This window comes from Octodon degus, unplaced genomic scaffold (assembly GCF_000260255.1).
Source record: "Octodon degus isolate 3935 unplaced genomic scaffold, OctDeg1.0 scaffold00112, whole genome shotgun sequence".
Lineage (NCBI taxonomy): Eukaryota > Metazoa > Chordata > Mammalia > Rodentia > Octodontidae > Octodon > Octodon degus.
Window position 1 is genome coordinate 7452908 of NW_004524688.1, and position 27390 is coordinate 7480297.

At 48.0% G+C, this 27390-nt stretch overlaps 1 protein-coding gene across 2 annotated transcripts in view; it reads right to left on the reverse strand.

Annotated features, from left to right (window-relative positions):
* Positions 1 to 230: 230 nt before the first annotated feature.
* Positions 231 to 27390, reverse strand: part of Rptor (regulatory associated protein of MTOR complex 1) — a 427093-nt gene continuing 399933 nt past the window's right edge. For both annotated transcript variants that reach the window (XM_023699242.1, XM_004639505.2), the window contains exons 25-34: positions 20384 to 20489; positions 16955 to 17069; positions 15344 to 15468; positions 14539 to 14643; positions 7591 to 7697; positions 5775 to 5902; positions 4219 to 4305; positions 3284 to 3400; positions 2769 to 2898; positions 231 to 2199 (exon numbers count right to left, since the gene is read on the reverse strand). In XM_023699242.1, coding sequence (XP_023555010.1) covers positions 2131 to 2199; positions 2769 to 2898; positions 3284 to 3400; positions 4219 to 4305; positions 5775 to 5902; positions 7591 to 7697; positions 14539 to 14643; positions 15344 to 15468; positions 16955 to 17069; positions 20384 to 20489 — 1089 coding nt within the window. In that variant the 3' untranslated portion in view covers positions 231 to 2130. The remainder of the gene's footprint in view (positions 2200 to 2768; positions 2899 to 3283; positions 3401 to 4218; positions 4306 to 5774; positions 5903 to 7590; positions 7698 to 14538; positions 14644 to 15343; positions 15469 to 16954; positions 17070 to 20383; positions 20490 to 27390) is intronic.

Consider the following 27390-nt stretch of genomic DNA (forward strand, 5'->3'; position numbering starts at 1 on the left):
GGCCAAATGTGCCTGTCTGGAGGGGTCCATCTGTAAAGAGGCCCTGCCTTGATGACAGCACAAGGTAGCCAGGAACATTTGTTGAAGACCTGGGCAATGCCCCTGGCCTCCCATCCGGGCCTGCTTTATCTGCCACCCTCGGCAAGCAGTAACGTCACCAACAGGGGAGGGCATGCTGCTGCCCTAAGGGAAAACACAACATAGCCAGACATTCCTGCACTGTTTTTATTTTTTAACTATTTATTGTTTGTCATTGCTCATAGTTTCACATTTTACAATTCCACATTTTGTCAAAGTCTTTTTCAATTCTCATTTTGGTAAAATAAATAGAGATAAAGGAACTCTAGGTCACTGCTCTTTTGAGGCTTGGTTAACTTCATGATTGAATTTTCGCATCCAGCCTGTGAATACCCCGCCCACGCGGCATCTTCTGGACATATACACCATGCCAGGGGCTCTGGGGGGCAGGGAGGGAGGGTCTTTTCACCTCCAGAGCCACCTGCATTTGCCAGTGGTGGTTTTTGTCTCAAACAGAAATGCAAGTTAGGTTGGAGTGGAGCTGACCACTCTGAGTCAGTCACGGAGGGCCACCTGCTGGGCCTGTGGGTGGAGCTCCCCCCAGAAGTTTCCAGTGTTTCACCCCCTGGAGCACTTGCAGAGCTGGGGTTGGGCTTGTGGGAATCGGTCCGAACCTGCTAGGTCTTTGCTGACTCCAGGCTGCTTGTTCACCCCTCAGAGGGGAAGCAACTTCATCTGGAGCCTTCTCCTGGGGAGAGTGAGTGTTTGGGGGGTGGGCATCAGCAGGCCTCCTTCTCCGTCCTGCCTTGTTGGGTCTTGTCTGGCTCCAGGTTGGCCCAGTGCTCCCTGTAGGGCTCCATGTACCCATAAGGTGCTTTTGGCTAAAGGTGAACCACATCACAGCACGAGGGACCTGGCCTTTCTGTCCTAGCTCTGACTCATGCACCCACTGTTTCTGGCAGAATCAATCGAGCCATATCACACCTCCATCTCTGGAAGATCCTGATTCCCAAGGAAAATAAAAAAATCCTTTTGGAAACACCATCATTAGAGTTGTGTTGTATGTAATTGCTCAGCAATTCTCTGTGCTCCTCCTCAGGACTAAATTGTCTGTACAGCTTTCCCCAGCTTGCATATGTGCTTACACATGCACACATGTGCCAGACATGCAAGGAGCCACCAAGGAACTTCTGCATCGCAGTCTGCAGGAGGAAAGCCTTGGTCATACGAATGTGGGGGCTGTCACTCTATCCGCAGACCTGGGGTCCCACAGTGCCTCTGCATCTGTGTGGGTGATGAGTGTGCTGTGTGCAGGCACAGGTAGAGGGAAGGTCCTGGGATGTGATAACTGCTCTTGGGAGCAGCAGCACTACTGTGCCCTGGTGAACTGGGGCAGAGCCACAGCTGCCAGGAACCACCTCACCTGTCCAGCCACACAGAGTCCTGTCCTGCGAGTGGCTCTGCATGGAGCGGTCCAGTCTGGGAGCTGAGCCAGAGGTCTGGCTCTTCTGGGGCTTTTCCTCATTCCCGAGACATAGCCAGTGACAGGGAGGCTGCTGGGCTGAGCAGCCCCAGAGGTCCAAGTGGACTGCTTCCTTCCACTTGCTGGCTGTGGCCCCTCTGTCTTTCCCTCCTTGTGAATCTCCAGCAGCATCCAGCCTGCTCTGAGTAGTTCTGGGCTTACACTTTGAGAGGACTGTGGGCCAGGTTGGCTAGAGTGGTGTGGTTACTGTAGGCCCTAAGAAGGCTTTTCCACCAACGGTCCATCTTTTTTGTAGCTAATGCTCTGGTCACATGGAAAATAAAACAAATATTTCTCCCTTGGAAAACCTCAGAAGAAAAACAGGCCTGGAAGAGACCATGATGTGCTGTGACACGCTATGAATCCCAAGTGCCTGGGTGCTGGTTCAAGGCAAGAAGCAACGTCAAGCCAAGGCCATCCCTGCCCTGGACTTTCTGGATATTACAGGGAAGACAGAAAGAAAGCACAAGGTCCTTCCTCAATTGGCAGCAGCTGAGTCAGGGCCAGTGTTGGTGGTGGGGCGCTACACCTGGAGTGAGTGGATTCATTATGTACACAGTGGCCTCGGCCTGGCGGGAGCCCTGGTGCTGCTATCTGACTCGCTTCTCCACCGAGTACACAGAGATGTAGTAGTCATTGCTTCCCACGGCCAGATGAGGCTGCGAGACAAAAGAGGGATAAGGAATGAGAAAGGCTGCTGGGCAAGGCTGATGAGGGTGTGCAGCCGCAGCCCCAGCCCCAGCCCCAGCCCAGGTGTCATAAGCAGCCCTCTCCCCCTGAACTGAAGATGGGCTTGGAAGCTATGCACCTGGATGACACATCACCCCACTTCATGGCAGGCGATTTGCATACTACCCAGTTCCCCACAGCTGCTCTTCATGACCCCCCCCCCCCAATCTGGGAATCATATGTGTGTTTCAGCTGAGAGCTGCATGCAGACTTGCATAGAGGGAAGGCAGGCAGGCAGCATCCTAATTTAAACACACACAGCACACAATCCACAAATGGACTCAGATTAAGGCCTGGTGCCCTTGTGCATTAATCTGTGGCTCCCTCATGAGAAGATGGGGCATCAGGGACCCAAGGACACTCCTGTGCTGTTTCCTCTTTCCTGAGACAGGGAGGGAAGGGTTCAGGATACAGGAGTTACTCAGGTGGCCCCTGACTGCTGCTAGTACTTCACTTGCCCACATCCCACCTCCACCTGACCCTGGCATGTGGCACAGACCCAGTGTGGGTGGAAGGCCAAGCAGCTGATGGCTCCGACACGCTGGCCCATGAACCCGTCATAGTACTTGATGTTGTTGATCAGCTCGCCATTTCCGTTGTAGATGGCAGTGAACTGGTTCATGGAGCCACTGCAGGGAGGGAGTAGAGAAATTCAGGACATCAGCTTCTATTTCCTTTTAGGGTGAGACAACAGGCCCAGAGATGGAAGACTGAAGGGACAGGGACAAGGACAGGGGCAGGGCTGGTGGGGCAGGTGGAACACCTGACTCATAGAATGGCAACTCATCTCTTGTTGCCTTCACATGAGGACTAGGGGCTCTGCCCCAGAAATGACTCACAGGGCTCTGAGAGTTTGCTCTGGGAGGGGGATGGAGCAGGGAAGAGATTTTTTTTTTTTATTTCATTATAGTATAGTTCAATCCTCTAACCCATTCTCCTTCAGATGGCATGAGGGTAGTAAGCCCCACCACAGTGGCCTGGTAATCTCTACTCATAGGGAGATGGAGCACCTACCATGCAATCAAGTTTGCCTGGGGGTGTATATCCAGGGCCGTCAGCCCCTTTACGATCTGTAGCACATTCACAGACTCAGGCATCCGGGGATCGAAGAAGCGAACATCTCCATTGACGCTGCAGGACAGGGCCACAATGACACCTATGAGCAGGGCCCTGGGGACACCCTACAGCCCCTGGGGGACCTGACTGGGGAACAGTGGCACTGGACCTGTGGAGTCTGATGCTCCTTTGTATACACACTACTTGAGGCAGAGCCCACTGACCCCAATGCTGCTCATAGACCCTTCTTTCTGATCTTGGCAGCCAGGCCCCCCAGGGCCAGAAAAACGTGATGTGTGGGATCTGGGGTTGAATACCCCAGCCAGGTCTGGAGAGAGGCCGGTGAGGCAGGAGGCACTGTTTCCAGTGAGGGAGATAATCTGACAGTCCCTTGCCTTCCACCTCCCATAATCGTCCATCCCAAGAATTATGCTTTGTTTTTATGTCACAAACAAAGGAGAAAAGAGCATCTCTTTGAAGAGATGGTGGCTTTGTGACCATAAATTACATTTTGCTGTCCTGTTAAGAGGCAAATAAATATTCTCTGTTCACAGCACAGTATTTACCGTACAGCAGAACTGAATTTATGTGCAGAAAATGGCTCAACTTGACAACGCGACAATCCTGCTTGGCACCATGCCTGTAACCACCCGAGGCCCTGTGTCCCCCACTCCCACCTGTGGAGGACATGTCTGCCTGTGGCTTCTTCTGCTTGCAAACAGCAGGCATCTGTGCTGCACCCAGCTCCACACCCTGACCTTTCTGGCCAGTCCCCAAGTAGGAGTCAATTATTGCCCCCCAAATGCCAGCACTTGCCAGCTGTTTAAATACCAATGAAAAATGAAAAAAAAAATAACATTTTTATAGTCAACCGTTGCACACACTGTGGTTACCTCACACTCACGATGTGGCCCTCAGGGTGCTTCTGTAGGTAGGCCTTCACCACCCATGCTGTGTGCTCCCGGTAGGTCATGATGCGGCTGCAGGGGAGGAAGGCACCATCAGGGCAGGACTGGGCAGCTGGTTGGGTAACTTTCTCTGGGAGTTACAGAGGCCACACACATGGCCTTACACTGAAGCAGGGAAAACAGGGTTTGTTGAGAATACCCAGGCTACCTGTGCTATGGGGTCTTCAGGCCTTGCACTGTCCATTTCGTACATGTGGCCAGTTGCTACCCTGGACATGTGGCTTATCTGAGGCCTGCCTCAGTAGGCACTATTGTGCCTCCTCTGGCCTGGTGCTTGGCTGAGCCCTGAGCTACTGTCAGGCCTACATGAGGAGGCCACCATTAGCCCCAGAGTAGCTCAGCGAGTCACTGCTGGTCAGTTTAGGAAGCCCCTGTACGAGGTCTATGGCACAACTGGATGCCCCCAGCCCCATCAGTGATCAAAGATGTACCCTTGTGGCAGTACAGTGAAGGCAGGCATTGTCTCTTTGGTCCTGGCTACGAGGCCTTGGTGAGAGAAGGGTCCTTCCCAGTGAGCAAGGGCCCAGGGCCATCTGCCTGGCCTTCAGGGCCTCTGGGACTTTCCAGCCTTTGTGGAGTAAACATCCAAATTTACTTACTGCTTAAGTGGCTTTTTCTAGAGAGAGGAGGGAGGTTGAGAGACAACAGACATGGTGTAAAATGTACCCTTTCACCCCATAAGGTGTACCCACAATAGCTGCTTTTAGATGACAGTGTTCCTACCATCCAGCAAGGGACACTCCCATAGAAGGGGCCACATGACCAAGGCAGCTATGTAGTAGAGAGCTCATGGACCTATAGCTGCTCTGGCCTACCAGGCCTTGATTCCCCCCTAGGCCTACCCCTGCCTAAGGTGATATCCCAGCTCAGTTCTTTCCCCTGAGGCTCCTCAGTTCCCAGTGGCTTCTGCCATATGGCTGCTTCCCTGACCAGGGTCTGTGCCAGGTCATCAGCTCTTTGCCCAGCTATCATGAACAAGCAATAGGAATCATAGGACAGACTTGTCATACAGCTGTCAGCACCAGTGGAGATGTTCTAGGCAAAGGCATTGACCCTGTAGCGCTGCTTGAGCAGTGCCCACCACAGCAGCCACATGACTCAGTACCACGCTGTGCCTGCTTGTGCTCTTAGCCACTCTGGACACACATACCTAGGACAAGGTGTGGGTGGTATTCAGCTGAGGCCCTGGAGCTGAGATGGCAGGTGTCCTTCGAGGACCCTGCCTTGCTAGTGTCATTCCAGGCTATAAGCATAAGCCACCAGCCCCCCTGTCCATGTCCTGTCCTCCTCTTTGAGCCATGGGTACTGCTTGTACAGGACATGCCCAGCTGGAGCCTCCCAGTTGGACTTATGTTCTACTGCAGGTTCCTGGGGAAGCATCATATCTCATTGAGCAATGTGGACAAAACACCAGCAGTGAGGGGGCTGCCTCATGTGGAAGGACCCCACACAGCACTGGAGGAGGGAGGTAGGTACCTTACCATTCACTAAGCGCCATCCTCCTATCATAGACACGGATAGAGCCATCACCGAGGCCAGCCACAATGAGTGAGCGGTGGGAATCACAGGACAAACTTGTCACGCAGCTGTCAGCACCAGTGGGGATGTCCTAGGCCAAAAAAGAGGGCAATGGAGACGAGGTATCCAGCTGCCTTGTAGCATCTGCTTGGATACATCCATCTTGCTCCTGCCTTTGTCTCCACTGCAAGGGGCTCCCAATGACTCAATCCACCCCTGTCTGCTGCACTGTTGCCCACCACTGGGACAGGCAGAGCCCAAGAGCAGTGGCAGCCTAAAGGCACCTCTGGGGACACCCAGATTTGGTGCCAATTAAACTTTCTAGCAATGAGTCCCTCCTTCCTGAAAAGAACGACGAAGCATATCTCGGCAAGGAAGAACCTTCGTCAGCTCCCTCTCAAGTCTCCTAATTAGTTGGGGGAAGAGCTGAGCAGCAGCTCCTCTGTTCCCCTTGGTGCCCATAAATGCTGCAGAAGGGCAGGAGCGGTGATGAACGTCTGGCAGGAGGGGGTGGGAGACAAAAAATGAGCCTCAGGAGGGGAAAAAGTGCTTCTCCAATTATATCAGGGAAACCTGAGAGGAAATCCACAAATATGGAAAATAGTCCTGCCCAGGTGAGAGGAGGAGGCTCTGAACAAGTCCCTTGAGCTCTGATGCAAGGAGTGATGGCAACTCTGAAAGAGCAGCGTTTCAGAGGGTGTGGGACACAGTCTGTAGGTCAGTCAGGGAGGCCACTTTTTGGGAGCCACTGCTGAGGTCTGCATGCTATCTTGGGAAACAATCTCTGGGCATCTGTATTTTCACCTTTACTGTCAGAAAGTGGGAAACTTCATCAAGATTTGTTTCCAGACAGGACAGATGGGAGTGCCCATGGCAGCCAGGGGTTGGAGTGACACTGGCTGCAGCACTGCCCAGAGGAGCCATAGTAAATTCTGACAGCCTCAGGTAAACAGGCCTCTGTCCCCCAGCTCCATACATGTCATTCCCTGCTCAGATCAGCAGCTCTGCAGAGCTGCTTTCCTGCTGCACACGGCCTCCGCCTCCATGTGGGCAGGATGGAGAGGATGGGTTGATCTGTGCCTATTTGGGGATCAGAAGGAAGGATGCTCTTGAACTAAACTCCCCCAGGCACTGCCCCTACAGTGTCTGTGGTCCTCCTGTGCTCCAAAGGAGGTGGGTCGAGCTGGATTCTAGTGGGCTAGTTGCCTGGTTGTCTGCCTTCCCAGGGGTTTTGGGCAAAACCAGTGCACTCTTCCCTCTTTATCAAAACTGAAGATAAAAGGTGATTTAGGGGCAGGGGTGTAGCTCAGTGGTAGAATGTATGCTTAGCAAGCCTGAAGTCCTGAGTTCAATCCCCAGCACAAAAAAAAAAAAAAGTTGCTTTAAGAAGCTCACAGTGAAATCATTAATCATTCTAATTTAAAATATTATTTCACTCTACTGATTTCTGATATTCCTAATTTGCACAGATAAAGCAATATTTGAAAATAATTAGGATTAGCATAGTCTTAATTATACTGCAATGCGGGGTCAAAGTGTCATGATTAATGTACATCCAGAAGTAATTAGTTTCCAAGGCTGAGGAGCTGGGTTCTCTCCCAACAAGGCATATCCTTCTCCACGTGCCTTCCCAGCACAGCAAAAGGCAATCACTGACTGCCTTGCCCCAGAGACCACGGGTAATGGCTATCTACAGTGAGGGGAGAGGCAAGAGACTGGTGGGATGGGGTGAGGGGACCTGCACAGTGACCAGGCACTTGTCAGGCCCACCATGGTTACCTGCACCTTTGTCTCACGGTCTGTGTCCCAGATCCGGACGATCCGCACATCCCCTGAACTCATAAGCAGGCCAGTTTCTTGTTCCCAGTCTACCACCATCCCGGCTCCTGGAAGACACAGCATGAAATGGTTAGTGTGTAGGTACCAGGCAGGCTGGGGATGTTCTGGGCAGTCTTTCACCCAGTGGCTCCAAAGAGCATCAGCCAGGCCTTAACGCATCAGGTGGGTCCATGTGCCCCATGTAAGCTTGGGCTGGGGCTCCCAACATTCCTTGAGTCCAGGTCAGTGCCGTTTCAAGGCTGGCATTCTAAGCCTCCTCAGAATCTAGCTACACCCAAAGCATTTGCCAGAAGAATAGTAAGATCCTTTGGAATGCTGGGCCACAACTGGCAGGTTTGGTGACCTCAGAATGGCCATAATGGCAAGAAGATGAGTTTTCCTACCCACATCAAAGCTCCAGGACCCCAAGTTAAGAAAAGAAGGAACTCTGCACAGGTCATGTGGCTGATGCACCTCCCAGCACGATGGAGAGGGGACTGACTACAGGGTTGGGGACATTAGTGGACAGTAGGATGAAATAAGGCCTGCCTGGCAGGGCACAGTGGTACACACCTGTAGTCACAGCTATGTGACAGCCTGAACTTGGTCTATGGGTCCACAAACTGTAACACATGTCTCCCACACTTCAAAACATTCACCAGCTGCAAAACGGAGTCATTTTCTAGCAGCTTGTTTTTTTCCTTTAGAGTTCAAGGATTTATTCAACTCAATACAATCAGACCCACTTAATTCATTTAAATCATACTGCATTCCAGTGCACAATCTTTCAGCTATGTGACAAATCTGGAAACCACAGCACAACTAGCAGTGTCCTTATGTGCCCTGTGTGCAGCATGAAGAAGTCCCTGGAAGGGAACTACAGGCCATGTGTGCTACACATGTCCAGTTTCTCCCTAGGTGTAACCACCTTGATAATGAAAAACAACAAAAAAACAAAAAGAAAAGAAAAGGAAGAGAGATTTGTCCATGAAGCACCGGGCTTTGGGTTCTTGGCCTATGTAGCCACCAGTAAGGACATCGGCAGGTAGATGTCCAGGACTTGACCAGTGGGGAAACTGAGCAGTCTCTGGAATGGTGAGAGGAGGAAAGGGGGAGGGGGGAGGGGGGAGAAAGGAAGGGGGAGAGAGAGAGACAGAGAGACAGGGAGAGAGAGAAAGAGAGGGGGGGAGAGAGAGAGAGAGGAGGGAGAGAGAAAAAGGAGAGAGTGAGGGAGAGGGAGGGAGAGAGAGAGGTAGGGAGGGAGAGAGAATGTCCTGTGGTTTCTTGGGACTGGTATCTGCTGAGAGGAGCAAGGAATCCCAAGAACAGACAAGTCATTTTCCATGTGAATCAATTAAAGACTGATTCTCACTCAGGACTCTGCTCTACCTCTCTCCAGGACTCACTCCCTTCTTCCTGTCTGGCTACTGGGGCTCTGGGATGGTCCCACTGTTTCTTCCTAAGACCCCACTGCCTCCTCAGGTTGGGCTCCGCACTCTGTCTACCATTGTCTTATAGGAGATTTTCTTTTTTTCGTTCAAGATATCCTTTAAAATCCAGAGGTAACCTCTGCAGAAAGAAAATGTTAAGAAAACTCAGAGTCCAAGAACCTTAGCATTGCTTTTCCAAGAGTCTCTATATTGCTTTTCAAGAAACCTTAGCATTGCTGGGGGCCTGAGTCTAAGATAAGATGTGGTTCTTGCTTCTGGAAAATCCTTTCAATGCGGAAGCATGTGGACATGATGTTGACTACCTGTGATGGGGAAGAAAGGGGAGCTGGATGGTACTTTATGCAAGGCCCCAGGGCCTAAAGCCCAGAAGCAAATGTATAGCAAATTTTCTCCTTGAGACTTAGTTGGTGTCTTTCTTTTCTCTCATTGCTGGGACAAAATACCCAACACTCATAATTAAGGAAAAAGAGATTCCTTTCTTTTATTTTTTTCTTTTTTGGCTGAACCGGGGATTGAACTCAGACCCTTGTGCTTGCCAAGAAAGCGCTTTTTCTACTGAGCCATCTCCCCGGCCCAAAAGAAAGGTTTCTTTAGCTCACAGTTTGTGGAGATTACAGTCCATAATCAATTGGCTCCAAGGCAGGCACAGGGGCAACAGTTGCATGGCACAGGGGCAACAGTTAATGGCCTTGGAAGAAAACAAAAGCAGCAAGAGCAAAAAAGGAGGAGCAGGAACAACTATTTTCCTCCCTTATATTGTATGTAGGCTACCCCTTCCCCTGGGTGTAGCACTCACACACATAATACTACCATTGGACCATGAATCAATCAAAAACTCTAGAAGCCCACACCATGACTGCATGATGCTTTGGGGCGACATCTAGACACAAAGCATAACAGTGTGGCAGAACACAAAGAACAGTCCTCTAGTATGGTACTTCTATGTGCCTGCCCTTTACAGCAGAGGAAAGATATGCCTTCACAACAATAAGACCCTAAGTCCTGGGGATACATTTGCTGCCAGACAGTGAAACACATGGCACTGAAGCCTGGTGGTGGAAAGGACAGATGTTGGGTCAGGAAAGGAGTTGGATGTTTCCACACAGGGAGTACAGCTCACCAAGCAGAAACTGCCGAGGGGGCCATGGATAATTCACAAGTACACACTGGCCCTTTCTTCCCCAGGTCCTCACCAGGGAAAGGTGCTGCAGGAGGTATACCACCACAATGGTGGAAGACCCTTTGGAGTGTGGCTATGGGTCAGCCTCAGTGAGCATCTGTGGGGCTATTCTTGAGGGACTGCTGGCTCTATGCAGGCCAACAGCCTCATCAGATAAGGAGCATAGTTGATCTAGATTTCTCAGCAATGCTAAGGCCTCTCCAGGACCAGGGCTAACCTATGGATGATGACAGCAATCAATGCTAAGACCCCCAAGGACCAGACTGCGGCATTGTGAGACAGGTCTGCTGGCACCCTGCTCACCAAGTCATGTGGGAGTTCTGGGGTTCTCCCTGCTCTTAGCTCAGGCTGCCATAATGAAATATGATACACTGTGTGGTTCTTACTTCTCAGTCACACTGTCACCTTACAAACACCCCATGGGGCTTCAACACATGAATCTGAGGGACACATTTAGTTCCTAACATTTTTCTTGGGAGAGAATGTGGGCTGGCTGGGGGGCCAGGACTCTAGGCAGAGGTTCATGTCTATCCCAGGGAAGCGTCATCAGACCCCAGCAGAGGGACACATCACTGGAGTCCCAGTCTCAGTCCCAGGCCAGAACAGCAAGCACCAGGATTTTTATGTGAATACAACTACCTGCAGAGCCCTTCTGCCAGGCTGTGCTCTGAAGACTGTTCTTGCCATGCTGCCCTGTCAGAGTGGCCTCTTCAGCAGGTTTTGGTTGAAAATGAAGAATGAGGGCACACTCTGGGAACTTTAAGAGCACTTCTTTAACTGTATCTGACCTTTGCAAAGCCCACCATCCCTAAGGGTTTGCTGCCCTAGAAGGGGGCCTCAGATCAGTATCACAGTCAGGAAGGCAGCGCCCCTCCCTGGCCCAGACTCTGCCTGGTGCTGAGGTCCAGTTGGCATACCTGAACCTTTCTGACTGCTATATTGTGTCAACCTCAGGACAAGAAAGGAGAGGCTGTCTAGCAGTGGACAGTGTAATAACCTCTTTTCTTCCCTTTGAGCTTGAGGTTTCAGAGCCTAGTTACTATCTGTCTCCATCAGACTAGTGAGCAGCCCCAGGACCAGAAGCCAGTCCAGAATGACCTTCGAGGCCTGCAGTCCCTTATCTGCGGCTCTCAGGAGTTGTGGCCCTGGACTCACGGGCTCTCTTTGCCAGGCCACGGCGTCCATGTGTTGGGGTTCTTCCTCTGCTTACTTCTTGGCTGTCCAATTAATAACTATTAATAACTGACCAAAGCCCCAGATGCATATTATGAAGCTGGGCCCTTTTCATTGCTCTCTGGGGACACTTTGGTGGGATACTCCTGCTTCTGTGTCCTCCTAGCTGCCTCCAGCTCTAACCTGGGAATGGAAATATGCCTGGCTCTCATAGTGGCATTTGAAGGATGGTTTTGTTCTGCTTGTGGCCCAAAAGCCTGGCCTAGAGTGTCTACTGCTATCCAAGGCACCAGCTCGGGATAGCTAAGGGTGTGATCAACCACTGGAAGGATACAGCGAGGCTTTTGGCTTCTGCCCATTCCCAGGCCCTATAAGCAGAGGTCCTCTGGCCTTTCTTTAGGATTTCAGAGGAAGCAGTTTTGTCACATCTTTCCCACCACACCCCCTGTTGGTTTTTGCTTGGGTTGTAAGATCCTCCTTAAAAACTTACAGAGATGGAAACAGAGTAAATAATGAGTTTTCTTAACCATCTTTCTTTCCTTTTGAAGTTTTCATATAACAATTCTTTTCTTTAAATTTTTTAAAATGTATTTAGTATAGGGTTTACTGGGTCTCACTACACAGATCAGACTCATAGTGATCCTCCCAAGTGCTGGGATTATAGGTGCACGCTACCACACCCAGCCTCAGCCAGTTTCAGTGTGCCCTGGGGGCAGGGCCCACATAGCACACCAGGGATTGAACCCCGCCCCTGTACCTGCCTAAGCAGGTGCTTTAGTCTGCTGAGCTATCTGGCCAGCTCTATATAACAATTCTTCACAAAGTACTAAAACATGAGTCTAGAAAGTCCACAGAACATGACCCGCCTCCATCCTTATAAATTTGACATCACTTGTGTTAAGGCAGCTGTGAATCTATAATACTGAGGGGCCCCTGAAAGAGAGGCTAGGATAAGAGGGTACCCTCTGAAAGTGGCCACTCTGTAAAATGCAGATGCTGCAAATCAGCTCCAGAAATGTATCTGTACCATGCTCCATTCTTTCATGACTTGTCTCAATAGCATGACAAGAGAGAGAGTCAGTTTTAGTTCTCAGGGTTTTGCTAGCCTGACTCTGACACTGTATCTGGGGGCATTTGAGATACCAAACTTATATGTCATGTTTCCATGGCAACAGATGCTATTCTGAAAAAGACAGGATATTTTTTGAAAGCTTCTCATTCCTAGGTCAGCGTGAGGTGACTCAGAACCTCCTTGGCCACAATGAGATCTGTACACGTCAGAGCATTTGTGGGCTTCTGAGGAGGAGGTCTATGTGGCTGCTCTGTGCTTCCAGCCCCATTCCCTCAGGCTGGCTCCTCCTTAGCCAGGCCGTGCATCAGGCACCTACTGCCCTTGGCCCTCTGCTCCATCCTTATTATCCTTTTCTTTGAGAAAAGCAAGGGCAAGATCATGAACAAGACTCTTCTCTATGTCTCAGAGCCACCCACTGACAGTGTCGTGTATAGGTGTGCCCAGCAGGTACAGGAGGAGCCATTGTGACCTTGCCCTTCCCAAGCTCAACTCCGCTTCTGACAACACCAAAGACCCTGTGGCCAGTGTCCTGAAGAACTAGACCTAAGCAGGCAAGTCAAGTCATCTGTAAGATGTCCTACAAAGCAGCCCTTATGCAGAGAACCTGCTAATACCATGGAGATAGGGCTGCTTCAGGCACCTGTCAGCTACAGAGTTGCCACCAAACAGGACTGGAAGGGGCAGTAAGAGGCCTGTGGGACAGTAGGGCAGACCATATGAGGAATGGCAAGACACAGATGGCAGGTGCTGTGCTGAAAACATGGCTGCTCACAGGAGTACAGGTGAGGTGGATGTGGCTGTGCTGGGGGAAGGAATTGATGAGGTTCCCCTTGAACAAAATTGAAAAATTAAAACAAAAACAAAAACAAAAACACCAAAAAACAAAATACAAGGAAATGTCTGCCCTGGACTACCCAAGCTAGAAGGAACTAGCTCAGGGTCAGACTTTCTCTGGAATGGAAGGGCAGTCACGGAACCATGAGATTTAAGGCAGGCCTCACAGGGACAGCTGACTAGGAGGAGGGCCACGTACAGCAGGATACAGACCAAGACCAAACTCACTGGTGCAGAGAGAGACACCCAGGAGGCCACCATTACTCTTCACCTAGTGTCAGCAGAGCACGGGTGTCATGCTGCAGAATGGCAGCCCCATAGTGCAAACACTGGGCCTGGGAGGCTCTGGGAACACAGAACCTAACGGCCTGACCTGGTGGCCCTCTAGATTCTTGCAGAGGCCTTCCTCTCAAGCTGTGGGATGGTGCAGGTGACATGAAAACCACTCACTCACTGGGCTCCTTTGCCTAGTCCAGGTTAGCACTCCCCAGGGCATGCAGTTAGGTACAAGGAGCACATGACATTGGCCATACAGGCCTAGCCAGTGACAGTACCTTTCCAAGGCACACCTGAGGACAGCCCTACTCAAGGATGCTGGCCCCAACTCAGGGCCATGCCTAAGACTTGGCAGGCACTTGGATCTGAGGTTGTTATGGTTTGTGTCTACTGTCCCCCCAGATCCTCATGCAGTCATGGGGTGGACTTCTAGCATTTGTGATTAACTCACGATCTACTGGGATCATGGGTGTGAGTACTACACCCTGAGGCTGACAGCCCGACTGCAACTTAAGGGACAGACTTACTCTCTTGCGGCCATCCTTGCTGTCACTCCTCCCTTTGCTCACTTTTGCTCTTTGCCACCACCATGAAAGATTGCTCCCTACCATATGCCACTATGCCCTAGAGCCAGCTGAGTATGAACTGAAACCTCCACAAACTGTGAGCTAAATACACCTTTCCTTTCTTATTTCTGAGTGTCAGGTATTTGTCCCTGCAATGAGAGAAGAGTAACTGAGACAAAGGTTTATACATGCTTGTGGCTGTCAGGGCAGTTTGCTGAGTGAGGATTTTTAGGGTTCTGAAGTAACTGGGGGAATCAGCCAAGAGGCACTGGAACCACATCTGTACTCCTGAATTAAGGAGAATCCAGGATCTCAGTACTCACTCTAGACCTCCTCCTCAGGAGCCCACAGACCTACCTCGTGTTGTTGGCAGCATGTCTGAGAGGCCCTGCCAGGCAGTTACCATCTCTGGGTTCTTTTCCAAGTCAGCAAAATTCTTCCAGACTCTGATGGCACCATCATCTGAAGAAGAGAGAGGGAGGGACATGGCTCCAGGCCCTGTGCTGGCCCAGCCTGGCGTGGCATGTGGGATCAGAATTCTGCCCTCAGGTCATTCTCAGGTCCATGCCTTGGGGCACAACCCCTAAAATGCGGCACAGTTCTCTGCATCATGTTTCTACCACTCTGCCTTAAGATGCACATCTGGCAATCAGAAAGCCAGCACTAAAGGCAGAGGAGACCTGTGACCTCTAGAAACTCTGCAAGCTGTAGAGATGACACTGGCCAGCTGGGTAGCTCCTCCCTTAAGCTATTACTAAGCCCCATTTTAAGTCTTGCTTAAAAGTGAAGACCAGCCAGGACTGGTTCCCTGGTCTCCTAGTCATTTGCCTCTCTTCCTGTGGTCATCTCTACAGAGGACACAACCTTCTCCCTCTTCTCCCCTCCACCCCATGAAGAGAACAGAGGCTGACAGGGCATTTTCCCAAGATAGGCTGGGGAACAGAACTGAGAAGATACAGTTCCAGTCACCTCTGTGCTCCTGCCTGTGTCCACATCCTGTCCCTTATAAGCTCCAACTTCTGAACAGCAGTGATCTTCATTATAAGCAGTGCCCTTTGCAAGACAACAAACTGAATGAATGTGTTTCATGAGCCTCAGAACCTCACATCTGTCCTGCCCTACCCTGAACCTGGCTTGAGGTCAGCTGGCCAGGCCCACTCACCTGTGGCTGTGAGCAGCAGGGAACAGTCCTGGCCATTCAGGTACTCCATGGCAGTGACCCTGGTGTACCGTGGGTTTCCGTTGTGGAAGTAATCCAGCTTTTCCCCTTTCTCCCAGTCCCAAAAACTTGAGGGAATAAGAGGAGTAAGATGAGTCATTAAGGAAATACAAACCCAAGCTATAGTAAGACCCCACCTCACACCTGTAGGATGGCTACAATCAACAAGCAGAGAATGACAAGTATGGTTAAAGTAACCACAGCCCCGTGCTCTGCTGGGGATGATGTGCAAGATGTACCCGCTGTTGAAAACAGTACTGTGGGTCCTCAAAGAGGGCAAACACAGCCTTCTAGGTCTAGTCATTCCACCTATGGGTGTACACCCAAGAGAACTGGAAGCAGAGACTTGAACAGATAGGTATTTGTATAACCTGTTCACATCCGAACTGTTCATGGTAGCCAAGATAGCCACTATTCATGACAGCAACTCAAGTGCCCAGGGACAGGTGGATGAATGAACAAAATGTGGTCCATCTTAGGATAGAATATGATTCAGCTTTCAAAAGAAATGGAATTCTGACACATGCCAGAACGTGGATGAACTCTGACAACACTAGGCTAAGGGAAAAAAGCCATACACAAAAGGACAAATACTGTACAATTTCACTCATTGAGCCCTCTCATGTTCTCAAATTCAGTAGTAGAGTGGGAGTTGTCAGGTGCTGGGAAGCGAGAATGAAGTGTGATTGCTTAATGGGGACAGAGTTTTAGTTTGGGAAGATGAAAAAGTTCTGAGTTGGGCATGGTGGCACACACCTGTAATCCCAGCTACTCAGAAGGCTGAGGCAGGAGAATTGCAAGTTTGAAGCCAGCTGGGCAACTTAGCAAGACCCTATTTCAAAATAAAAAATTAAAAATTGCTGGAGATGTAGCTCACTGGTAAGAGTGCTCCTAACACTGTAAATGTGTTTGATGGCTTGACAGTGTACTCAAACATGGTTAATAGGCAAATTTTACCGCAATTACAGAGAGACAGACAGACAGACAGACACACACACAGAGACAGATAGATAGATAGACACACACACACACAGACAGACAGAGACAGAGACAGAGGAGAGGGAGAGGGACAGGGAAAGGAAGAGGGAGAGAGGGAAGGAGGCAGGATTAAGAAGTAGACATGAAAAAATGCAGGCATTTTATAAGCTATAGAAGGAGTCCCTTCATACACCTCCCCCACGAGCAGGTATTCTATCACACAAGAGTGAGACTTTTTCTAAATTAAACTTGGGTTTCTCTTTGGGGCACCGGGTACCTTCTGATCAGATTTTTGGTAGCATACCATGTTTTCAGAAGAGGTAATCAGGGAGACCGCTTCTCTATTACAGAAGTGGTTTGGAAGCTCCTGGCCCTCTGTGTGACTTAGGGTCAAAACTCTCAATTGTCCTGCAGCCAGAAAGGGGCAAGAGTGGGCCAGGCATCAGAGAGGGAGGCAAAAAGGGATAGCTGTCTACTTTGTGAGGAAGAGCAGCAATGATGGGAAAACAGATGTGGATTTATAGCACTGGAGTGGCTGGCTCCCCAGGAAGGAGGTCTGCAGCAGGCAGTGCCTACCAGATGCTGTCCTTGTCTGCCACAGCCACACATGGAGTGAACGGGTGGAATTTGACCACGGAGGGGACACCAGGGTTCCTGTTCAGGAATATCTGGTCATCCAGCCTGGTAATGCCTGCAAAGGAAGCACACAAATAGAGGCTTGGGTGCCCAGCAACTCTTACAGCATATCTCTGGGAGGCTGACATCAACAGCTGCATGTGGGGACCCAGAGAGACACAAAGAAAGCACAAGAGGGGCCAAAGAGAAGGAGGCCAAAAGCACACAGTGAGGAATGAGTGGGAGGACATTAGCCTAATGTGTGCTCAAGGTATGCCCCCAATTGCCTCTGCTCAAACTTCCCAGAGCACCTGCCACAGGCTTACATGTGAAGCAAGTATTCAATCAATACTCATCAAGTTGTACTTATTTGACTGGGGCAAATTCGGCTGGTGAGGAGTGTATGGAGAGTGGGTTAAGGGCTTCGGAAAGAAGCCTGACAGAGCTCTGACTTACAGACTCAAAGTTGAAATGTGGGCATGGGCATCACTACCTGAACCCAGTCAAGGTGCTGAGTCTTCTGTCTACAAAAAGGCTGGCCAGGAAGTCACATGACCTAAGGATCACAAGGCTCAGAGAGAGGGGACTTGGTTTCCTTACTAGGCTGAACACTGGCTTGAGGAAACATACCCTTCCTGCTTTGTAAGAGCTTCCTTGAGAAAAACTCATGAAGAGGCTAAGATGCGGAATCAAGATGGGTTTGGATATGCTTTTGGCGAATAACAAGGTTTATTCAGAGCAACTGCGCATTTGCAATACAGGCTACCTGTACTTCCAGTCTGGCCTGGAGAACTGGGGAGGTCCTCAGGTCATCCTTTGGGCAGCAGTGGGCCTGATACTCTGCAGCAGGCCAACACACTCTGGGGCATCAGGCTCCTGTATATGGGTAGCCCTGAGATGGGCATTGCTGTGGGCTCTTTGTAAGTGGTCCTCAGCTCACGCACCTTGTGCATGGGCATGCCTGTTTCCTACACTGTTCAGGTGGAATCAGGACTGCAGTGTCAGGGCTGGCTAGTCCAGATAGCTGACAAAGCTCAGCACTTAGCCAGTCAGCTGTGCTCCCACCTCCTGATCCCCCAGCCTCTTTTTTAAGAGGCAAATACCAGTGATCAGAAGATAAAACAGCTTTGTGATCAGAAGGGTTACACTAATTGAGGAAAACAACCCCACAGTTTTAAGTGGCAGGAATACAGTCTCTTGCCTGGGGCATCTTCATTCTTAGTTAAGGTTTTCTGGAGGGAACCAAAAGAGTGGTCATAATGTTGAGCACAAAAAGATAAAAGGAGGGGTCAGAGATATAGCTCAGCGACACAGTACCTGCCTGGCAAGCGAGGAGTATGATTCTCAGTACTCCCCATCCCCCACCTCTCAAAAAGAGCTGTAAAGGGCAAACACCCTGTCAGTGAATACACCTTGTATATAAGCAAGTATTAGGGGTTAGAGCCAAGGTCAGAAATGTCTTCAGAGATTACTGACAGGTGGCTCAGGGACAGAAGAGAACCTACATGGACTTGCCCAGCTCTGTCTCTGGTTTAATTTTGTTCAGATTTCTACAGGCATCATTTCTCCACCTTTCAGTGTTTTCCTAATAAATTGTTTTCCTATAAAATAAAGAAAGTTCACACCGAATTCCAATGCTGAGCTCTATGGTGACTGGGGTGCCTGGCTGCACTCTGTACCCTCAATTCCAGTGTGGAGTCAGTGACTTCCAGTCTCACCTACTGATATTCCCAGAAGTTCACTAGCTCACTCTTTCTTTCTTTCTTTCTTTCTTTCTTTCTTTCTTTCTTTCTTTTTTTAAAAGAATGATTAACTCTGATTTACAAAAGATATTCTTTTTTTTAAAAAAAGATACTCTTTTATTTTTATCTGGAAAGCCATTCTTGGTTCATTGTGGCTCTTGCTGTAGAGGACAGCTCTTTTCAGATTTCCTGAGGTAAGTGAACCCAGCCTCTGAGTCAGATGTAGCTGACCTGTGCCAGTAGGCTGGGGGCCTAAAGAAATACACCCTTCTAGATAGTTGCCTCCTGCCTAAAATGTGAGTGGGCCACAACTGTACAAGCCTGCATGGTGGCTGCCAGGACAGCACACACTGCATTCCAAGACACTGAGTGCTTTGAATGTAGTCTCCTATGCCTTGGTGGAGGCACGAAGAAGTCCACAGCCAGATCAGTTCTTAGCAGAGCAGCACTTTGGGCAGAGTGAGCAGATGTGGGTAAGGCATGTGGGAAAGTGCTTCTACCGCATGGCTAGCCTTGGGTCCAGCAGTGGTGGCTCTGGTGCTCAATGGAGCAGCAGGATGTGTGGAGGTCAACTGACAAGAGACAGATGCCAGCCTGACATATGCAGCCAGGCCAGAGGCCAGGGGGTGGGGGAGGAGAGGGTCGCTCTTGTGGGGTTTCAACCTCAACTCAGAAGGTAATGATGATCATCATGAATCCCACAGGACAGGGAGGTGAGGTCAAAAGACAATCTACAGAGTAAGGGAGGGCCCTGAAGTCTGGCCATGCTATACTGGGCAGTGGTAGGTCTCCTGCCATGGCTGGATCATGAGGAAGAGACTTGGCTGCTGGGCTGGAGATGTGGGATGGCCATTTCCTAGTGCTTAGAACTGTGGGTGTGGCCCTGGGTAAGGCTGCCTGACTTTCACCTCTGTTACCCACAGGTCTCCCTATATCTCGCATGACCTCCAGGAGGTGAGGGGGCACTTCTCAGACCTGCTTGCAGGTGCTCACTCTTGTTGGCCCCAGCAGTGGTGCATTCTTGCTATCTTCAGCCTTTGATTGCCCATTCTCCAGCCAAGGCTGGGAGCAAACAAGATGCATGCATGGGGGCAAATTTGGTGTCTGTTGGCAAAGCTGGAAAAAGGCTTGGTGAAGATATGACTGCAATACAGTTTGAATGACAGACTTAACAAGCACCTCAGGGACAGGTGAAGACCAATTGAACAGGATCAGGCTGGTGTCTCTGTTTTATATTCCCAGGAAAAGGACATTCTGCCAGGTGAGACATGAACTCCCAAGAGAGAGCTTGGGCTTTTCTCCTTAGGGAACCTCAAAGTATAGGTAGACTGGTTCTCTGAGAGGCTGCCAGAAGCTGGGGTCTGACTGCTGATAGTGCCCCAGGCAGCATGGTGCCCTCCCTGTGGCAGCATTTTCCTGCAGTTTGTCCTTTCCTTGCTCCCACCTCCAGTTGCTGTATGACCTTGAATGACCTTATCTCCATCATCATGTGTCTTTTATCTGCAAGGGAGATGCAGGGATACCCTGCACCAGCAGCACATGGGGAAAGGTCCCATGGCCTGGCAGAGGATCTGCTCACAAGGCCGGGTTGCCTCCCTCCCCAGCACAGCCTCTTCTCCTGGGGAGACTATGTGCTCAGACACCTTACCTTTCTGGATGACCTGCTGTGCCTGTCTCCGAACACGCGTATTTCGCAGGAACCGCCACTCTCGCTCCTTTCTGATCTGGCTCTCCAGATCGTGTTCTTCAGGGATCTTTAATGACAAAATACCCAGTTATTCTCAGCAGCTAGAAAATAGTCAGTTTTTAGATAGAGTTTTCTCTGCCTCAGGGTCATCTAGCCCAGCCTGTGGTCATCTAGTCCACAGCCAGGCACACAGCAGAGTTCATGGCAAATCTGAGAGTTCCCAGGAGCTGCAGAACTCAAAGGGCAGCACCTCTCTGCCTCATGCTCTAGGCCTGAGAAGCTGAGATCCTTAAGGAGTGGCTTGAAGATGAGGCTAACAGGGATGTCAGCACAGACACAGACAGTGCCTTCCGGACCCTGAGGGCTCAGCACTGCCTACTTACTGAGTTGACACTAACCCTTGTTTGTGCAATATGAGTATATTTTCTTCATCTGACACCCAGGAGATACATTTGGCTGATTCTGACTCCCTGCTAGAAAGCTAAGAGTCACTTGTAAAGTCCCAAAGTATAGTAGAAATCAAACAAGATAAAAATCCTACTTTTTCCTGGCTGATAGTGCACAGAGTTTATGTGGCCGGCTTCAGGGTCAACCAGGATGACAATGCAAAGGCAGAGAGAACCATATTTGTAATTTTAAAAGCTGCTTCTTCTGGTAAAGAAAACATGGACTAAAGAACCCTGAGCAGACTGGCCGGACTTGTGCTGTGAGTGTGCTTGTGGCTGGGCATCAGGGAGCCTCCACACACAGGGAGCTCTGAGCAGCTCTCGTCCATACAACTTCATAGAATAGTTCTCCATCTCCTTGAATACTTGACATCTTTTTTTTTTTTTTTTTTTTTTTGGTATGGGGAATTGAACTCAGGACCTGTGCTTGCCAGGCAGGTACTGTGCTGCTGAGCTACATCCTTGGACCCTTTGGTGTCATCATTAACAGCAAAACACAAACAAGCAAACTCACACTCTCAGTGTTCTCACAGGTGGCCTACAGTTTGTCTTTTCTGTTTCTCTTCTTGAAAATTGCAAAAACTCACATCTGGCAGAAAAACAACAACAGCAACAGAGGACACCCAACCCAGAAATAACAGGAAAACGTGTCAACTACCTCCCTTGAAACACTTATTGGTTTAGAAACAACGGCTCATGGGATAGACTGTGGATTCATAACAACTGGTTTCATTTTGTGACAATCCAGAGCTTATTAGAAAAGAAATGACAAATGACCAATAATGTAGAGCAATAATAAAGGAAAAAACTCAATGCCTGTGCAGGAAGGGGATATTGTACTTTAATGAGACTCGGGTTTCTCTGGGAGTGTGCTAGAGGAAGAGGTCTAGAAGGTGCTTTGAGCAGAGTGGGATGAACTGAGGGGACAAAAATTCAAATCCTTGATCAGCTCTCTGTGTCCCTGCTCAGAGCCCACTGCTCTTGAACGTGGGTGAGGGGACTTTGTGGAGGCTTCAAAGACAACAGTACAGCAAGGACCAGAGGCACATGGGCCTGCACATGGAAATCCTGGTAGGTCTCAGAGAGTCTGCCACTTGTGTGGGCATCAGCCAACAGCATCAAGAGGCCTCTGCTGTACCTTTGAGATGGCTGGGCCTGGGACTCTAATGATGTATCTCAAGTGTAGCTTCTGGTCACAGCTCTGACCACCAGGATCACAAGTCAGTCAGAGATGGGAAGAACAGAAAGTACAGTGGAGGTAATAGGGGATAGAGAGACAGGAAAGGGCAGAAAGTGCCATGAGAAGGCAGTGGTAGGGAGCTCTGGGGACCTGACCAGGGCCCCTCAGAACAGAGGGACTGGTGAGATTGGCCAAGGATTATTTCCCCTTCTAGGAAACTCAATCATCCTGCCTGGGCTCTACCCATCCACTGTGCTTCCCTACAGCCATTTCCCTCCCAGCTGAATAAAAGCCTGAGACTCAGCTCTGCGCTTCCCCCTGAGCAGAGCTCCTGGAGGCTGTGAGCAGTGCATTACATGATGAAGATCATGACACACAGGATTTCTGTATCTCTTAGCTCTTCCTCAGACAGAAACCAATTACAGTTCTGTGGCCTCCCACAGAGGAAAGACAGCTGCAAACCAGTGACATTCACTCCTTCCTGGTCACAAAGACAAAACAGGGGCTTGGAAACAAAGGAAGACTTAAGGGTCCCCAAGAGGCTAACAGGAAGCTGTAGTTGGGGGCATTTCACAGAGCAGGGTCTCATATGGAGAAGCTAATAATCTTGAGGCTGGGTCTTATTTTCCATCACTCTGAATAAAAAAAAAAAAAAGCTTCAAAATGTGTTACTCAAATCCAGAGCAGGAATGTGACCATCAAATTGAGAAAGGCCTGGGTGAAGGAAAAGGGGCAGGAACCCATGAAGAAGTGCGTTAATATCACACTCAACTGCTAGGTGCCAAGGGCCTCAGCTTCTATCCACTGGAACATGTGTGCTCTACTCTTGGAGCACCTCATCTTGATGCTTATTTTCACTATTTCCCATCTTTAACACATACAGACAAAGCCACCTTCCAGGCCGAGGAGCAGTGTGCTAGGAGGCTGTGCAGAATGCCATGCTGGTTGGAAAGGCACCTCCCTCACTGGAGTACCTTTCTAAGTGCAAATCATCAGGCCAAGGTGGCTTTGAAGTGACCATCAGAGCTCAAGATATCTACGCCCAAACAAGAGCACTTGTATTATCTTACTATACTTTTCCTTCAGTATGACTTCATCTCAAGAAGAGCCATTCCTCCTAAAGTCACATTGACTGAGATGTAATTTATTATGGATAGCAAATTGTACATGCCTTTACCGCATTCAGGAGGTCAAGGCAGGAGGATTGCCACGAGTTCAAGGACACTCTGGGCTAAAGACTTCAAGGCCATTTGGGCTATATGGCAAGACTCTGTCTCAAAATAAAAGCAATACAACTCAAACCCAAAAGCTATAGTTATGGGGGCTGGAGAGATGGTTCAGTAGAATAGGCGCTTCCCTGGCAAGTGCAAGGGCCTGAGTTCAATCCCCAGTTCTGGAAAAAAAAAAAAAAAAAAAAAAAAGCTATAGTTATGATTGTACCATTCATGGCAGAGAACAGTTCTGGCAATCCAACATGTTTAGTGACTCAGTGGTCAAACTCCCTGGTGCCCCAGGCCTGGCACCACTCACCTATTTCCTGATCCTACATTTTGTCTGTTTCATAGCAGTTTATTTTTATTTTTAATTCTTTGGTGGTACCAGGAATTGAACTCAGGACCTTGCATTTACCAGGCAAGCACTTATTCCACTGAGCTATCTCCTCAGCCCCTCATAGCAGTTTAAATGTGGCCAACTCAAGTGTTTTCTTCCACTTGGCAAGGTACACTTGCAATTTTTTGTGCTGTTGTATCAGTTCATTAATTTTATTATGGTTTATCTGTTCATCAACAGAGGATATCTAAGTTGTTTCCAGTTGGAATGATTATAAATAAGGTGCTGGAGAAACTCAGTGGTGTCCGCATTGATATTTTCTATTTCTCTGTGTGGTTATCCAGCAGGATTGCTGGGATGTGTGAGGCGGATGTCTAACTTTATAAGAAATAGACTTTCCAAAAGTATCTACAATATTTTGGTGGCTCTATATCCTTTGCTAGTATTTGGTAGGGACAGATTTCCAGAATTCATCATTCTGGTGGATGCCTATTGAAGTGAATTATGGTAATCTGTTCTTCCCTCATAACTGACTCCTTATTATGTGCATCTTTTCAAGTGCTTGCTAGCTGTTTACACATCTTTCTTACTGAAGGGTCTGTGCAAATCTTTTGACAGTTTTAAAAATTTGGTTCCTTTCTTCCTTGTAGAATTTTGAGACTTTTTAAGGTATACCAGAGCTAAGATCTTTATACCAAGTGTATATTTTGTAATAGTCTTTTAGTCTGTGGCTTATCTTTTCATTTTCTTAGTGGCATTATTTCAATGAGCAGTTTAAAATTGTGATGAAGTCTAGTTTGTCAATTTCATCTTGTATGGCTTGTGCCTTTAGTAGTTTATTAAAGGAGACTCTGTTTAATCCAAGTCAAGAAGGTTTTCTTCTGAAGCTTTGTAATTTTGGGTTATACATTTAGAGCCATGACTCACTTTGAGTTAATTGTCATATGAAGTGTGAGGTATGGATTGAGGTTCTTTATCCTGGCATATGACACTACTTGTTGAAAACTTTTCTCCACTAAATTGGATTGGCTTCACACCTTAGCTGAAAATCAATTGAACATATTTTTGTGGTTCTATTTTGGTTTCTTTACTCTATTCCACTGATCTGTGTGTATCTATCCTTTCTCAATTCCATACTTATCCTACTGATTTTTTTTTTCTTTTCAAAGTTTTATTGATAAACATATAGCAATGAGACAGTTTCAAATCAAATCGAAAGTACAGTTTCAACAAATAATACACTGCATATATTCTTCTTAGTGGTTAATTGCTGTACAAGATGCAGACTTGTGATCCTACTATCCTACTGATCTTAACTTTACAGTGAGACTTGAAATCATGGTTGAGTCCCCTTTGTTCTTATATTTCAAAATTCTTTTATTTTAGTTCTTTGCTTTTTCTCATCAATTTCATAAGTTATTTATTAAAAGAATTCTATGGGGGTTTTGGTTGGACTTGAATTTATTTACATAATACTTTAGGGAACTGACATATTCACATTACTGAGTCTTTTTTTTTTTTTTTGGTGGAACCGGGGTTTGAACTCAGACCCTTGCACTTGCCAGGGAAGCCTTATTCCACTGAGCCATCTCCCCGGCCCCATAACTGCCAATATTTTAAGGAAACTTCAGCGTTTTGACACTGGAACATGGGACAGTTGGAATTACTATCTTTTTTTTTTTTTTTTTGCGGAACCAGGGATTGAACTCAGGCCCTTGCGCTTGCCAGGGAAGCGCTTATTCCACTGAGCCATTTCCCCGGCGCCCCCCCCCCCCCCAGTTACTGAGTCTTCCAACCCACGAACATGGTTTCCACTTAGTTGGGTCTTCTCTGATTTCCTTCACCAATGTTTTATAATTTTTAGCACATAGATTTCTTCTATAGGCCTAAGAATTTTTGGTTTTGGTACTATCACTGTAAGTGTTCTGATAACTAAATTTAAACTTCTAATTATTTTAATTTATGTATTTGGTACATGGTCTCACTACATAGCTGGGACTCCTAGATCAGTCCTCCTATTTTCAGCCTCTCCAGGGTTGGGATTACAGGTGTGCGCCACCATGCCTGGACTCAGTCACTGGCTCAGCATGCCCAGGGGCAGGGCTGGCACAGCATGCGGTACTGTGGATGGAACCCCAGTCCCTGCACTTGCCTAAGCAGGTGCTTAATTTGCTGAGCTATCTTGTTGGCCCTTTCCAACTGATTTTTGTACAAAAACTCTTTATCCTACAGATTACAAAATGCACTTACCATAACAGTGTTTTGCAAATAATCTATTGTTATACACAGGATAATGTTGTCTGAGAAAGATGTGGTGAGCTGTAATCCCAGCACTCAGGAGTCTGAGGCAGGAGAGTTGCTATGAGTTTCAGGCCAGCCTGAACCAAACAGTAAGATCTTATTTCAAAAAGCCAAAAAAGCCCAACCAAACCAAAAATAATGATAATGTTGTCTAATAATGGATACAGTTTCATCCTTTTTGTCTTTAAGCAGTTATTTTTCTTTTTTCTCTCACTGCATAGCATAGGACTTCTGGCAGGGTATCAGATCATGAGATCAGACCTCCTCCCCTTGCTACTGACTTTAGAAAAAGATCTAGTTTCTTACTGATCAGAATGATACTGAGCACAAGCTTTCTGTAGGTATTCTTCTCTTCTAGTTTGGTAAATTTCTGCCATCAGAATTCTGTCACATGCTTTTCCTGAAGCAACTGAGATGATCCTAAGGCTTCCTTCAGCCCGTGAATGTGTGCAGTTATGTGACTGATTTTAGCATGAGTCAGCTTTGTGTTTTGGGGACAGCATCCATTTGGTCACTAGTATACTATTGCTGCTTTTCATTTGTCCACACTATGCTGAGGAGGATTGTAGGTCCAGGTTCATTAAAGATTCTGCTTGGCAGTTGTTTAATCCTTATAATGGCTTTGTCTGGTTTTGGTAAGGTTGTGTTTGCACAACACATTGTGAAGTATTCACTCCTTTTTATTGGTGTAGAACTGGAATTACTTGGTCCTTAAAAATCTGGTAGAATTTCCAGTAAAATTGTCCAGGTTAGGAGTTTTCTTTGTTGAAAGGTTCTCCACAAGTTACCATGTTTATTACAGTTATTTTTCTTTTCTTGTTTTTTGCTCTTTTTGAGACAGGGTTTCACTATGCAGTTCAGGCTGGCCTTGAATTTGTAGCCATTCTCTTGAGCAATGGGATTACAGGTATATGCCACCATGCCTGCCTTTACGCCTGATTCTAATGTACTGATTTGTACTGTCTTCGTGTTGGTACCATACTATCATAGGGCAACTGTGCAGTAAGTTTTGAAATTGAAAAGTGTACATTGTGCTATTTCTTTGACTTTCTTTTGTACTATTCTGGATCCCTAGCATTTCCATATAAATTACAGTATTAGCGTGTCAGGTTTTGAGAAAAAAAAAAAGTACCTGGAACTTTACAGGGTTTCTGTTGAATCTCTACATCTGTATGATGAGTACTGCCGTATCAGTATTATGTCCTCTGATCCCTGAACATGTGATTTGTTTCCATCTATCTAGGTTTTCAATATATTTCAATGTTTTATAGTTTTCAGCACAGAAGTCTAACATTTTTTTGCTAAGTTTATTTCTATGATAAATACAGCATTTTATTGTTCTTGATACTGTAAAAGAAAATTTTAAACTGCGTTTTTAAATTGTTATTGTTAGCGGGCCGGGGAGATGGCTCAGTGGAATAAGCGCTTCCCTGGCAAGTGCAAGGGCCTGAGTTCAATCCCTGGTTCCGCAAAAAAAAAAAAAAAAAAAA